We start from the raw sequence: 14,144 nt of genomic DNA, 5'->3' as shown, positions 1-14,144 counted from the left end.
TGTCCCCCACCCCTCACCCTATGGCTGCAATCACAGAGACTATATTTTCTAATTGTTGAAAACAAGTTTTTACCTTAAAAATAAAACTAGAGTTGATTGTTTCCCTCATGGCTCTGTGAAGCGCCTGGGGCTCTTTAATGCAGTCCCTCTGGATCTCTTGGCTACAGATACTCGGAGTCAGAACCACGCTCAGAGCAGAAACAGGAGGCCAGCTCACTCGCGGTCAGCGCAGGTGCACAGGCTCCCATGTCTCCAGCAGGAGTCGTAGGTCCACTGATATTGCAGACAGTGTGTGTGTTAGCACACATTTATCTGTGTGAAGATAGTTACTACTTAGAATCCTCCACTCCCCGAACAGAAAAGTCACAAATGCTGATAGTGAGTCCATTGTTGGAGGAACAAGAACTGCTGAGGTGATAATTCTCAATGAAAGTTCTGCCTTAGAACAACCAAGAAAGAACTGTCTCACTTCTGGGCTATATTGAAATTTTGGTTCTATTGTGTGTGCTGTTTTACCAGGGCTGAAGGGCATTTTTCTGACTTCAGACAGAGCAGCTTCTTCCACATTGGATGTGAATTTTCTATCACTTGGGGCGGGGAGGTTGCTATATCCTTTTGGTAGGCAGCCCAGAACTTATCCTGCCATTTCCCCCCCATCTTCTTAAGACCCCAGAGCACTGAGACCACAGGTTTAGGGCAGGGGACTCTTCCTGGAGCTTATTAAACAGTCTCCATTTGTTCACCAGCACTGTATGTACTAAGATCCTCTTGCTGAGGACCACACACCCTGTGAGCTGTCCTTGGTGAGTCATGGCACCACACCTAATGACCTGTCTGTCTAGAGACATGTAGGCTGACAGCTCAGCTCTGCGGAAGACTCCATCCGGCTTCCCTTGTGACCAAACATGGGAGATACCTTGAGGAGTCTTTTCTCAGCATGAAGCCGCTGACGAAAGGGATTCCTTCCCAGTTACTCAGGAGAGAACACGAAACTTGGGACTCTTTTAGGTCTGGTGACTGGAGCAAGACTTGTAGTTTCCAACTGAGACAACTATTTGCATAGAAGGATGCAAACAGCTGTCCATTGCATAGAATAAGGATATTCAGTATTCAGAGAAAATCATCACTGTCCAAGCCAGTTATGCTTAGAAAGCAAGTTTTTACTTTACTGTAAAGTAAAATTTTTGTTCTGTGAAAAGTTTTAACATAGGAATTTTTGAGGGGGCAGTTTCCTTTAATATATCTGGCTAAACTTTGTTTAAAAGCAAGGCATTCAGTACTTATAATTGCTTTATAATTTACTTTTCATAGACATTATTCTCATAATTGTATAAAAAGGATGAGATGAAATTAACTTCTGAGATCTGAAGTCTTTCACCTTACAACATGCATCCTGCTCTTTCCTTCTCTTATTAAAACCTGTTCTCAGAAATGAATCTAATGAAGTTATTCCCATTGCTATGAATGGTCAGTGAGGTTTCCTTCTTCTCAAGCATTTGTATTTTCATCAATAAGAAACCACAGGTGAAGGAATGGATTTCTGTGTGCCTGTGCGCAAGCCCGCCGGCCTGGTTCCCGAGGCCCTGTGTAGAGCAGACAGTGCCCAGCTGGGGGAGCATCTTTTGGGGAAGAAGGCTTTCCTCAGCGTCTCCCTGTTGAAGGGTGGCTTTATGTCTCCTTGATTGCCTTGCTTTCATGGTGGAAACTAGTACTTTTGACATTCGACTGGACCAACAAAATCAGATCTCAGCCGAGGAAGCTCTGAGCCAGGCTTCTCAGATAGCGCACTGTCTCCTGTGCTGTCTCTGATGAGCTTGGGGCCATTTCTGCATATCAGTCACCTGTCAGTGCACATAAAATGGGGTTCATTTAGGCCACGCTCCAGATTTAAACCTAGTTCTTCGGAAAAGCACACAATTTCTGGGTTTCTATTACCCTCCGAACAGAGTAGAAAATGAGAACACAGTTCACGAATGTCTATGACCTGGAGCAGGTGAGGACTTGCCATCCTGATTTCTAAATATCACTTCCACTTGGCTGTAGATATTCTAAAAGCTCGTCCTTCAACCTCGCCTTGATTTGATTCAAGCCTTTTTCAGGAGTGTCAGGAGTTTTCGAATTGTAATGTGAAGTAACAAATAATGCCCAGCGTATTTTGCCTTTTCCTCTGTGTTTTCTTTAGTACGAATTGGCCACTGGCCGCTTTCCTTATCCAAAGTGGAATAGCGTATTTGATCAACTAACACAAGTTGTGAAAGGGGACCCGCCACAGCTGAGTAACTCTGAGGAAAGGGAGTTCTCCCCAAGTTTCATCAACTTCGTCAACTTGTGGTGAGTATTTGACTTATGAATACTCAAAACCATATGGTGAGAGGGCAGTGAGGTAATTACTTCCTCTTAGCACTGTTGGTACTTTGCACTGGGGAAGGGGGCCGTATTCGTATCACTGTGTCCTCTGAGCTGGGACTCTGGTCACTGTGGCTACATGGAATGTCCCAGCAAGCCTGGAGGGGTGTCGCTCTTATTCTGCTACTCAGGCGCCGGGGAAGAGCAGATGTGGGTGGTGGAGCAGCTGCTGCCTCCAGATTTCTAGTACCTTGTACAAGAGATACAGCCTCCGTGAGACTCACCCTCTTACTCTGGTGTGGTTCTCACAGTGAACTTGTATCAGAATCACGTGGACACTTTTACTAAGTTAAGATCCTACCAGGTCAGACTTCCAGGAGTGGGTCTCTGCTGTGACATAAACATGTAACATAGTTGGGTCAGGCCCAGAGCTCGACTAGTAGAACCATACATTGGCTCGGGGAGCTCTTAAGCCAAGGAATGCGTGAACCCCATGCCTGATGTTTTTGTGTGTTCATCTTTTTAACGTGTGGGGGTGTATGTATGGCATGTAAGAATAAATACATACTGATGTGGCAAGAGTACAGTTGTGCCTTGTACTATTTCAATCTATATATTAAATAAAACCTGTTTTGTTATCATTTGAATGTTTTTGATAATTATTCTGTTTCTCCGACTTGATTTAGAAGTAAGATATGTTTGTGAGCAAAGAGCTGGAGCGTTTTGTATAGTCTTCTTTTCATTTGAAAATGCTTTTCTTTTTCTCAGTGTTTTCTTTCTGGGAATGCTGCTTCTCTCTATTCTTTTTAGCTCCTGTAAGACTTTAACATTTCCTGGTCAGATTGCTGAAGTTTTTCTGTCTTTGGTTTGGCAGCTTGGCTGCTTTGTGACTTTGTATCTGAAGGAAAAAAAAAAAAAACAACCTGACCTATTGTGATGCTTTTGCTTGTGAAAATAAAAATACTTGAGTAACTGTGTCTCCATTTTAATGATGTTAATTTCTGTGTTGTTTTAGCCTTACCAAGGATGAATCCAAAAGGCCAAAGTATAAGGAACTCCTGGTGAGTCTGAGACTTTGGGGCTAGGAGGTGTTTCCTCACACTTGAACCCTCCAGGACGCAGGCTCACTGAGCAAGCCACTGGCCGTGCTGCTTGACCTTATTGAGTATTTTTAAAGATATTTTAAAAACAAGGAGATTTGGAAAGACAAAAGTTGTGTCTGATTTTCCTACTAATTTACTAGCTGGATTCTGATGGGAAATTTTGGCTTCAGCATGTGATAAAAACTACCCCCAAGGAACATTAACTTTTGCTTTCAGGAGCTATTTCCCACCCCACAGCCTGTATGTGTGAGAGAGACGCATCTGTAACCATTTATTGTATTCATTTTGCCTTGACTAAAAGCTCTCATGCAAATCTACCTCCCATGGACCATTCCCACTTCTTTGAAAGTTCTTACCCTTCCTTAGAACTGAGGCTTTTAAGCAGTACCAGATCTGGCCTTGGCCCTGGGAGCGAAGAAAGTACTGTGACCTAATAAAATGAGAATATTTTAGCTTTCCAAGGATATTAGGTAAAACTCTGGTCCTCCCCAGCACTGACCAAGCTTACTGAGTCAGTGTACATAGCAAAGCTATGGAAGAAAAACATCGCTGGGGATGGAGGACGAAGAAGGGGGCTTGGGAGGCAGATTCGCAGCCATGGCATTTGGAAGGTGCAGGCACAAGCACACGGGAGGAGGAGCTGCTGCTGAGCCTCTTTCAGAGTTGGGGGGAGGGTCAGAGGAGCACTGTGGAAACCATGCCGAAAGGCCCCTCTGCTGCTCATGGGCACGTCCTGCATCTAGGAAGAATGGCAGCTGGGATCCATGCAGTGCTTCTGGGCTCTTGGAGGGCAGCAGAGCCTCTAGCTCTGATTTGTGCTGAAGAACACAGGGACCCTGATGTGCAGATAAGCTTGCAGACCCCACAGCCAGGGTGGCTCCTCCAGAGCCCAGCACCATGTATGGTATCTCACTAACCCGCGTGCGTGGAGCTCAGCCTGGCTTGCCTCACTGCAGCCCTTCACAGCTCAACCTGGCTGGACCCTGCAGAGCTGGATCTCTGCAGGAACAGTTCCCTCTGAGCTCCGATGTGAATCTTGATCACATGTCTTTTCTTTTCCTTGTTTTCCATCCTCTTACAGAAACACCCCTTTATTTTGATGTATGAGGAGCGCGCCGTCGAGGTCGCATGCTATGTGTGTAAAATCCTGGATCAAATGCCAGCCACCCCGAGCTCCCCCATGTATGTCGATTGATGTCGCTGCTACGTCAGACTCTAGACAAAGGGCTGAGAGGAAGCAAGACGTACAGAACCTTCACCCCTACCACAGTGTTTTTATTGCTCGCCAGACACCATGCACACCACGACTGGTGTTTGTTTCCATCCCGTCTGTATACTCCCGCCACCCCGAACGCGCATCCCTGTGCGACCCGAGCACCCGCGCAGCGCAGCGCCGGTCAGAGACCTCGGCCCGCTCTCCCGTGAACGTGGATGTCAGTACGATCAGCTTGCTGACTGTGATGAGACCACATTGTAAACTCATTTCTAGACTCGAAGCCTGGAGACGCAGCTGCTGGAAGGGTGTTTCGTCAGGCTTCCGAATGCTGGATGGATGCGGTGGTGGCCGCGCCGTGTCTGAGTGCAGGCTCTGGGCTGGAGCGTGCGGCGGGCGCGGCCGGCGAGACACCTTGCCTTCCGGAGCTGGGAGACGGAGGAGGGGTAGACTTTCTTCACCAAGTGCAATAGGTTGACTGATTGGACCTTCTGTTGTTTGACAGTCACTGTCCACACTTGGGGATCCATGTGCTCAGCCAAATTCCCTGTTTGAAATATCACGTTAAATTAGAGCGCATTTATCTTTACCAAAAACTGCTGCGTTCAGAGAGGAGAACGTGAAAATACCGAGATGGGACAGAACGTGTTCTTTTCTCCCCCGCTCCCACCCCCAGTCCTCTGCCCTCCATTGGGGAGACTCAGAAGTCTGCCACGCATCAGAGAAGGTGCTGATTCTCAGAATTCGGTGTGCTGCCAATTGGATGTTCCACCTGCCACAAACCACCCGGGCTGAGAAGGGAAGAATACGGAGGGCAAAGTTTACAGATGTTTTTAATCCTAGAATCCTGTCTGGAACAACTTGTAGCAGCTATGTATTTCCCCTGGTCCCAAGCCTGATGCTCTAGCCACCGTAACTCACTGATGGGGAGAAGTGGCTGGTAGCAATGTGCCTTGACTGATCAGATAAAGATGTCTTTTAGGCAGCGGAAGGCCAGATCTCAGCTGTGCGGCATGACTGGCCCAGGTCTGCAGCTTCTGCGTCTCTTTCCCCACCTGTGTGGGCTGTTGCCCCTCTGTGACTCTTGCTTGATCCAGTATCTCACCTTTTTCCCTATAACAGAAACCTTTATGATTACCAGGGATGTTCCTTACCAAGAATCTGTACAGCCCCCAGTGTACCATGTGATCTCAAGTTTAAAAGGCTGAGAAGGTGGGGCCCAGCTGATGTGGCGGGTGATGGAAGAGCATCTCTTGTAGAGGTAACACATGACCAGAGGAAGATTTCTTTTACATGAGTTCCTCACCTGTAAGACTTGAGCAGGTCACCATTTCTTGGGATTGGAATTCTACAAAAAACAACCCTAAAGCCAAAAAACCCCCAGAGAACCCCAGAATAGTTCTAGGAGGCCGTTGAAATCTGCATCTTCTGCTGTCCTTCCTCCCTTCCCCGCGAGCCGGGTCTCCATGGTCTCCCTCCAGCCCCCCTGACGCCCTGCGTAGGTGTGACGGTCAAGTCTGTCCAGCAGCACCGTGAGCAGCTCACGCCCACTGGAGCGTAAAGCGGCCGAGGTCTGAGACGCGGCAGATGCCGTGACGGAACCAAACAGCGATGGGTGTCGCTGTGTCTCCTCCCAGGTGACAGTCACGGACACTTCTCAACAACAAAGGGAGAATGGTGCTGTTTACAGTTACATCCTGTCAATTTCTGAATTCACCAGTGGTTTCTCGCTTTGGTCCACTCGCTTGATCTTCCTGTTTTCTCCCCCGTGGCATCGAAACCCCAGATTTCCCAGCCTTGGAGGGGAAGCCCTGCAGCGCCTGCCCCTGACCATGCCAAGCCATCGCCCCCTATCCCCACGGCTCCTGGGGACTCAGGAGGACTCCGGATCTCCGTGGTCACCCTTCTGTCTGGCTCCACGTGGGGTCACTTCGCCATATGCAGATGGAGAGGAATATAGTGCTGACCGTCCAGGAGCTGATCTGACCGTTCTCTCGTGTGGACGACCACATAAAAAAGGCAATTTTAGTGTATTAATCATAGATTATTATAAACTATAAACTCAAGGGCAAGGAGTTTATTACAGTGTATCTTTATGAAAACAAAAGGGTGTACAGTGTTCACACATTGTAACAATAGTGTAAGAACTGTACATTGTGAGCTCTGGTTATTTCTCTCCTGTACCACAGAAGCATATTGTATAAAAACTGTCGGAAAGCTGATGTGAAGGGCTACTGCCTTATTTGTCTGTAAAAAGTGCAGCTCAGTCACATGGCTGCTTCCTGGAGCTTGGGAATAGTTTATCCTGTATTCTTGTTTGAATTCTCCCTCTATTTAAGATGTATCCATGAAATCGAAGTGTCGATGTAATAGTTCTCTCCTCTTGCCTGCAGGTCAGTTGTAATAAATCTAGGATGTGATGATGACTTTGTAATTCGATTTTCTGAAGTCAGACCCTGGAGAGGGGAAAATCAAGTAAACTCCATTAAATTATCTGTGCATTTCACATTGGGAAAAAGTCTTTTGTTCCACAAGTGTTTATGGCTTCTTTTTCTCCCTGCTTCTCGTGGTTGCCTTCTCTCCGCATATTCTTCTTGGAAGAAAGCTTTGCTTTCTGTTGGAGCAGGCGTGATGGGGTCTTTCCAGATTGATTTCTTCGCTGGTCTCTCTGACCTTCCCCACAGTGGCAAAGAACCCTCCTGCAATATTGGAGACACAGGAGATACAGGTTCGATCCCTGGGCTGGGAAGATCCCCTCAAGGAGGAAATGTCAGCCCCATTCCAGTATGCTTGCCTGGAGAATCCCATGGACAGAGGAGCCTGGCGGGCTACAGTCCATGGGGTCGCAAAGGGTTGGATGTGACTGAGCACAGGAGGGCCTGCCCCGGCTTTCTTGCTGCTGACAGCTGAGGGTCCTTGACCCTGTGTCGTGGTGGAGAGACAGCTTGTAAGAAGCCGGCCTGCCTTGGTCTGACGTCTGGCCACCAGGCACTTGGTCTGCTCCTAGCGCTGTGACTGCCCGGTGGAGGTGAGAGGTCAGCTCAGATGTAGCCACTCACTGTTTCCCGAGAGACGGGGGTAGGGAGATCGGGGGGGTGGAAGCCCCACAGAAGTCAGACCTGGGAGGCTTGTGCGTGGAGGACACAGGAGTGAGCGGAAAGCCATGGAGGCCTGGGAACTAGAAGAACTTGGGGCACCCACCCCAGACTGACCTGTCCTGCTTCCACCTGTCACTCATTGCTGACATCCTGACTCACTGAGCATAGACTAAGCCAGCACCTTACCCTTCTGGGCCCACTGCCAGCCTGGTCTCAGATGCAGGAGATGCCATTACTGGAGCAGTTGTGATGAGTAATCAAGCGCTGATCTAGGAAGGGCATGGCTAGAGGAATCCTGCCCCTCCAGCCAAGCCTTCGCTTCTGGGACAGAGACCCCATAGAGTTGCCAGGTCCTGGCTGAGCACCAGCTGTGTGCAAGACAGAGCATCGTAGATGGACCATGCACACCACGCTTTGTGGACACTACCTGTGTTTGCTGATCTTATCTAATTGTAGCTGTAGCCTTCCAGAGTCAAGTGGCAGAGGCCCTTTTTAGAGGTTAGAGGAAAACCAGGCTCAGAGCTCTGACAACAGAGGGTAGAGAGTTGAGATTCATCTCCAAGGCTGTAGCACTTACCCTGAGAAATTACATTAATTAAAACTGCTGTTGAGGAAATGTTGAGCTGAGCACTGGGAGAGGGAGCCATGCCTGGGGAGTGCTTTGCTCACAAGCCTTAGCATGGCCTGCTGTGCTGTCTGAGGTTCTGGGGCCTGAGTAGGGCTTAGTGGGCACTGTGAAGGCAGTTGTGGAGAAGGGAGTTTCTTGGAACTAACCAGAGGACTCAGTGCTGATTCTCAAGCACGACATGTGAGAAGCCTTGTGAGGACGTACTGTGGCCCCGTCACTGTGGCAGGAAATGGACTTGATGTGGCTCTTTTAGCATTAAAATGCCCTTTCGTTTCTCAATTCTATCCATCTTAGATGCAGGAGGATAGCTTGGGGGTGCATGAAGGCTTGAAAACACCTGGACACTGGCTGCTGGTCTCGGAGGCCCAGATGGGGCTTGTGTCCCCAGCTCTTGGCCTGAGCTCTTATGCTCCAGTTACATCCATACCATTGGTGCCTGATATCTGAGAGGTAAGGGGTAGAGAACCCAAACACTGTTGATCTTGAACTTGACTCCCTTAAATACCTCGTTAAGTGGCTTGAGGGCAAATGCAGTTGGTGGTGATGCCCTTCTGAGGGTCCTTGTGAGGTGTCCTGAACAGTTGGTGTTAGACAATGTGGTGTCAGGAGTTCTTCTAGTCTGAAGCATCAGTTTCCATTACCTTCTAGGGATTTGCTGAAGGCTAAAGTGGCATATTCTTTGGTCTTCCCTGTCTTCCAGGTAAATGGATATCCAGGAATTCTCATCTCAAACCTTGGAATCATTATATAGGTCAGTGGTTCAGTATTCTCAGTAACAAATTTCTTTCCTGGCGCTATGCCAGAGTGTGTTGATATTTCTTGAATGTAAAATGTGATCCTGCTCTCTTAAAATTGTCAACCCGTGTATAGCATAAAGTGTAAAGTTAAAATTGAGTCATCCCAGTGCATAGTGAGTCAGATTTCTATCTGCATTTGAAATTTCCCTCTACCTACACATTTTGCTGAAGAACCATGAAAGAGGACCTCTAGTTTTTCACAGCACTACCCACAGATTTAATGTGAAGACAACTCTCTGAGGTAGAAAGTTGCTTCAGTCCTACTCACTGGACACCAGTCTGAAATAGTTAGATAATTTGCTTAAGGTCATAATTATATAGGGAATTGTACATCATGCCACAGATGGACTTTTTTTTTGGTACATGAAAAATTTATTTCAAGCTTACTTTATAAAAGATAAAAGATACGGTGTGGGTGTGTGCGTGCTGTCACTTCAGTGGTGTCCAACTCTTTGCAACCCCATGGACTGTAGCCCACCAGGCTCCTCTGTTCATGGGATCCTCCAGGCAAGAAAACTGGAGTGGGTTTCCATTCCCTCCTCCAGGGCATCTTCCTGACCCAGGGATGGAACTTGTATCTCTGTGGCTCCTGCAACGCAGGTGGGTTCTTTATCACTGAGCCACCAGCAAAGCCCTGAAGTTGGGGCATGGCTATGTAAAATTGAAAATAGAAATCTTTATCTGTCACTTACCCAGTTAGCAAGTAGGTTCCATGATGCTTGTCTCTTAAGACCCGATTTTGAAGTCTTGGTGGCAATTCTCATAACACCAAGAACACATTTGACATTTTTATATAAATAAGAATGCACTGAGTTCTGTGTTCAAAAGATGGACTGTTATCTGTTAAGTGATTTTAAGCAGGGAAGTGGCCTGATCTGATTGGTCCTTTCCAAAAATCATCTCAGTGACTGGGTAGGCTGGAAGGCCAATCAAGAAACTTGGACTATTCTGCACAAAAATTGGGGGGAGGTGAAGTAGTGGAATGGAGTGGATTTAAGAGTGAGCTTCGGTGGGATGAGCTGACTGGTTCCTGATGAGGGGAAGAAGCATGTGGGGGTCCTGGACGAAAGTTGTCTTCTGGCTTGAGAGATTCGGGTTGCTGTACAGAATCTGTGTGCCATATTCACAGCCTTTCATGGTTTGCTGAACCTGTTCTGCTCTGTCATGCCTTCTTCTTGGTGTCTAAACTGGCCCCTTCCATGTGGAATTCCTTTCTTCACTTGTCTTTTGAAAACACCTGCTCATTCTTTAAGACCTGGGTTAAATGTCACACTCTCTGGGAAGCTTTTCCCAATTCTGTCCTCTGAGTTCTAATCACTTTTCTTTTTAAACACAGCCCTATACAGCAGTTAATTGTGTTTCGTGAATTGTCTCTCTCCTTCCTTGTTTGTGAGTTGTTTGAGTCGGTCTCAGACATCTTGGGGTCCCAGTGGTAGAGTCAGGATATAGTGGTCCCACAGTGACAGTCCTTTTCAGTTAAAAAGGACTTGTAGGCCTGACATTTTCACACCTGACGGCAGCATCTCATCCTGTTGAGCGTAATTGATTGTTTTCTCAGAACCACGCCAAATAAATTGGATTTACATAACCATTGGGTATTTCTGCTAAAAGAAAGGAGGTGAACGTGGACTGTGGTTGTGGAACCACACACTCAATAGTTAGGAACCCAATTTTAGGTCCTATGTAAATAGAAATAGTCAACTGTCATTAACAAAGTACTGGTGACTTCTGTCTCTGACAGGACATTAACTTGGGTACTGTTAACAAACAGTACTCCTAACTGGAGTAACTACACTGGTAATCACAAAATAAAACTCTTTATTTTCAAATGCTTTCCCCCAAGTTGACACAAAAGCAACGAATCTCTGAAGCACCCTCACCCCCAGCCCCCATAAATAGAAGCAGCAGGAACTCTTGATTCCAACCTTTTTTCTGTTTCTAGAAAGTAAATCCATTTTCAAAGAATGAAGAGTTGGTTCACTTGAGAACGGAAAGTGTTAAGAACTTGCCAGGAGCAACTTTTGTTCCTGAGAGTGTGACTTTCTTTGGAAGTTGCAAAAGGATGTGAAGACAGGTAAGTCGTCTTTGCTGAGTTTTGAACCTCGAGCTTGAGCTTTTGTATTTAAAATTATGTGGGGTTCAGGGCTCAGGAAGTAAGGCGTGGCACCAGTGCTCCAACAAGGCTGAGACCTTGAAGGGCTTTGTATGAAGTCTAAGGCAGACAAAGATCTGCCAAGTGGTGGGAAAAGAAATGGAAACATACTTGTCTTCATCCTGGCGCTGGATGCAGGAAAATTTTCAAGATCTCCAAGAAGCCATAACCACAAGTCAATTTCCATGTGGGTTCATGGTCTGAATTCCCACTGTGGTCCCAGAACCCCAAGCAGAGGGTTTAAATTAAACAGACCTGGGTTAGTATCATCCCCAGGTGATTGGCAGAAGCCAAAAGTAATTGTCTCTGGTGGAAGTCTTCAACTCAGGTTCAGAGAATTGCCACAGGTAAGGCTCAAAGGAAAATGACTAGCTCACAGTCAAAAATGTATGGCTGATGGATGGGAGGGGAGTTTGGGGAGAATGGATACTTGTATATGTGTGGCTGAATCCCCTTGCTCTCCACCTAAAGCTATCACAGTATTAATCAGCTATACTCCAATATAAAAAAGCTTAACGTCTCAACAGACCTATATAACAAGTGAAGTAAATCACGAACACAAGCAACATACTAAATGAGAACCATGAACTTCTTGAGTTTATCAAATAAAGAATATAAAATAAATGTTTAACATGTTAAATCAAGTGGGAAGATTGAACATGTGAGTCTGGAAATAAGAGACTATCAGTGCTATTAAGAAGTAAAAAAGGATCAAATAAAACTTGTTGAACTGAACAATATAGTCATCGTCCATCAGCTGCTAAGTTGCATCCCACTCTTTGTGACCCCACAGACTGCAGCATGCCAGGCTTCTCTGTCCATCACCAACTCCCGGAGCTTGCTCAAACTCATGTCCCTTGAGCGGTGCTGCCATCCAACCATCTCATCCTCAATACAGAGACTGAGCTAACAGAGCAAGTGGTGAGGTGGAGACTGCTCTTCATCCTCCCCAACCCCACACCCAGAATCTCTTCTCCTTTCCTTCCTTTTAGCCCTAAAAACATGAGTTTTACTGGGCATGTGGTGGCCTAGCTAGTGAGTATTTTCCTCCTTACTTTATTTAGATAATTGGCTATTACTGTTTTTTGGGTCACACCTTGTGGCATGTGGGATCTTAGTTCCCCAACAGGGGATTGAACTCACGCCACCTGCAGTGGGAGGTGGAGTCTTAGCCACTGGACCACCAAGGAAGGCCCCAGATAATTGGTTATTAACTAACAGGAATATAGTGAAAACTCTTGTGAAAATAAAGCTCATAACTAGCAATAACCTGTATCTAACCTCACCTTGGAAGAAAAGTTATGACCAACCTAGACAGCATATTCAAAAGCAGAGACATTACTTTGCCAACAAAGGTGCGTCTAGTCAAGGCTATGGTTTTTCCAGTGGTCATGTATGGATGTGAGAGTTAGGCTGTGAAGAAAGCTGAGTGCCAAAGAATTAATGCTTTTGAACTGTGGTCTTGGAGAAGACTCTTGAGAGTCCCTTGGACTGCAAGGAGATCCAACCAGTCCATTCTGAAGGAGATCAGCCCTGGGTGTTCTTTGGAGGGAATGATGCTAAAGCTGAAGTTCCAGTACTTTGGCCACCTCATGCGAAGAGTTGACTCATTGGAAAAGACTCTGATGCTGGGAGGGATGGGGGCAGGAGGAGAAGGGGACGACAGAGGATGAGATGGCTGGATGGCATCACTGACTCTATGGATGTGAGTCAGTGATCTCTGGAAGTTGGTGATGGACAGGGAGGCCTGGCGTGCTGCGATTCATGGGGTCGCAAAGAGTCAGACACGACTGAGTGACTGAACTGAACTGAACCTCACTTCATAGTTACTATCACATTTCCCTGCCTTCCCTGACAACATAATCCTTCTCTTGAAGTCCCATGTTGGTTGTTCACTTGCTTTTCTTTGTCTTCCCTGCTTCCCTCTCCTCCTTTCCTTCCCCTTCTTCCCTTCCTTCCATAGATAGATAGGGCATATTTCTGAGTTTAGGTCTTATATCAAAAATTCATGCTGTTTATACTATTTGGCAATTTTTTCTCCTAATATCTGTTTTACTGTTTGATTGCTGTAATATTCCATTGCATTAAAAAAAAAAAAAACCATTTTCCCATTCATGGGCATTTTGGTTATTTCCATTTTTCTCAGGTGAACAGTACCACTGTGAATATTCTTGTTCTTGTGTCCTGCTTCACAAGGGCTGGAATTTCCTTTGGACCCATCCTGGAGTCAAATTGTTAGATCGTAAATCATGCATTAAATGTTCAGTTTTGAGAGATAATACCAAACTTTTCCAAGTAACTGCACTAATTAACTCTCTACATCTTCTCCAGCATTTGATGTTTCAGACTTTTTTTTCCAATTGAAGAAGTTTAAAAGGTGACCTTGATAGGACTTAATCACTCATGATGAGGTGCCTGTAGACACATTTATTGGCCAGATGTCTTTCCTCATTCATGTTTCTGCTCGTTTTCTCATTGGGTTACTTCTGTCTTATTTTCAGTTATTGTCATTTCTATATTATTGATCCAAATTGCTCCTGGGTGTGTATACTGAAAATACCTTCTCTTGGTAACTTATTTTTTCACTTTTTAAAAGGTATCTTGATGAACAAATGTTATGAACATCAGTTATTCAGACGGACATCAGTATTTTATAATTCATGATTTTTGCATCCTATTTGAAAGACTGAGATTTTAATCACAGGGTTTAAAACTGTTAACTCTGCATCTTATACTAAGAGTTTTAAAGTTTTACTTCGCACGGTCAAGTTCTAAACTCATTCGGAATTGATTTTTGTAAACGGTGT

At 45.9% G+C, this 14,144-nt stretch overlaps 1 protein-coding gene across 2 annotated transcripts in view; it reads left to right on the top strand.

Moving 5' to 3' along the window:
• The window catches only part of MAP2K4 (mitogen-activated protein kinase kinase 4), a 78,134-nt gene extending 70,954 nt beyond the window's left edge, over nucleotides 1-7,180 (top strand). For both annotated transcript variants that reach the window (XM_040243329.1, XM_040243330.1), the window contains 3 exons: nucleotides 2,183-2,331; nucleotides 3,362-3,407; nucleotides 4,531-7,180. In XM_040243329.1, coding sequence (XP_040099263.1) covers nucleotides 2,183-2,331; nucleotides 3,362-3,407; nucleotides 4,531-4,644 — 309 coding nt within the window. In that variant the 3' untranslated portion in view covers nucleotides 4,645-7,180. The remainder of the gene's footprint in view (nucleotides 1-2,182; nucleotides 2,332-3,361; nucleotides 3,408-4,530) is intronic.
• The last annotated feature ends 6,964 nt before the right edge of the window (nucleotides 7,181-14,144 follow it).

Source organism: Oryx dammah, unplaced genomic scaffold, assembly GCF_014754425.2.
Source record: "Oryx dammah isolate SB20612 unplaced genomic scaffold, SCBI_Odam_1.1 HiC_scaffold_8, whole genome shotgun sequence".
NCBI classification, from domain to species: Eukaryota; Metazoa; Chordata; class Mammalia; order Artiodactyla; family Bovidae; genus Oryx; species Oryx dammah.
This window is presented reverse-complemented; position numbering and strand designations above follow the sequence as displayed.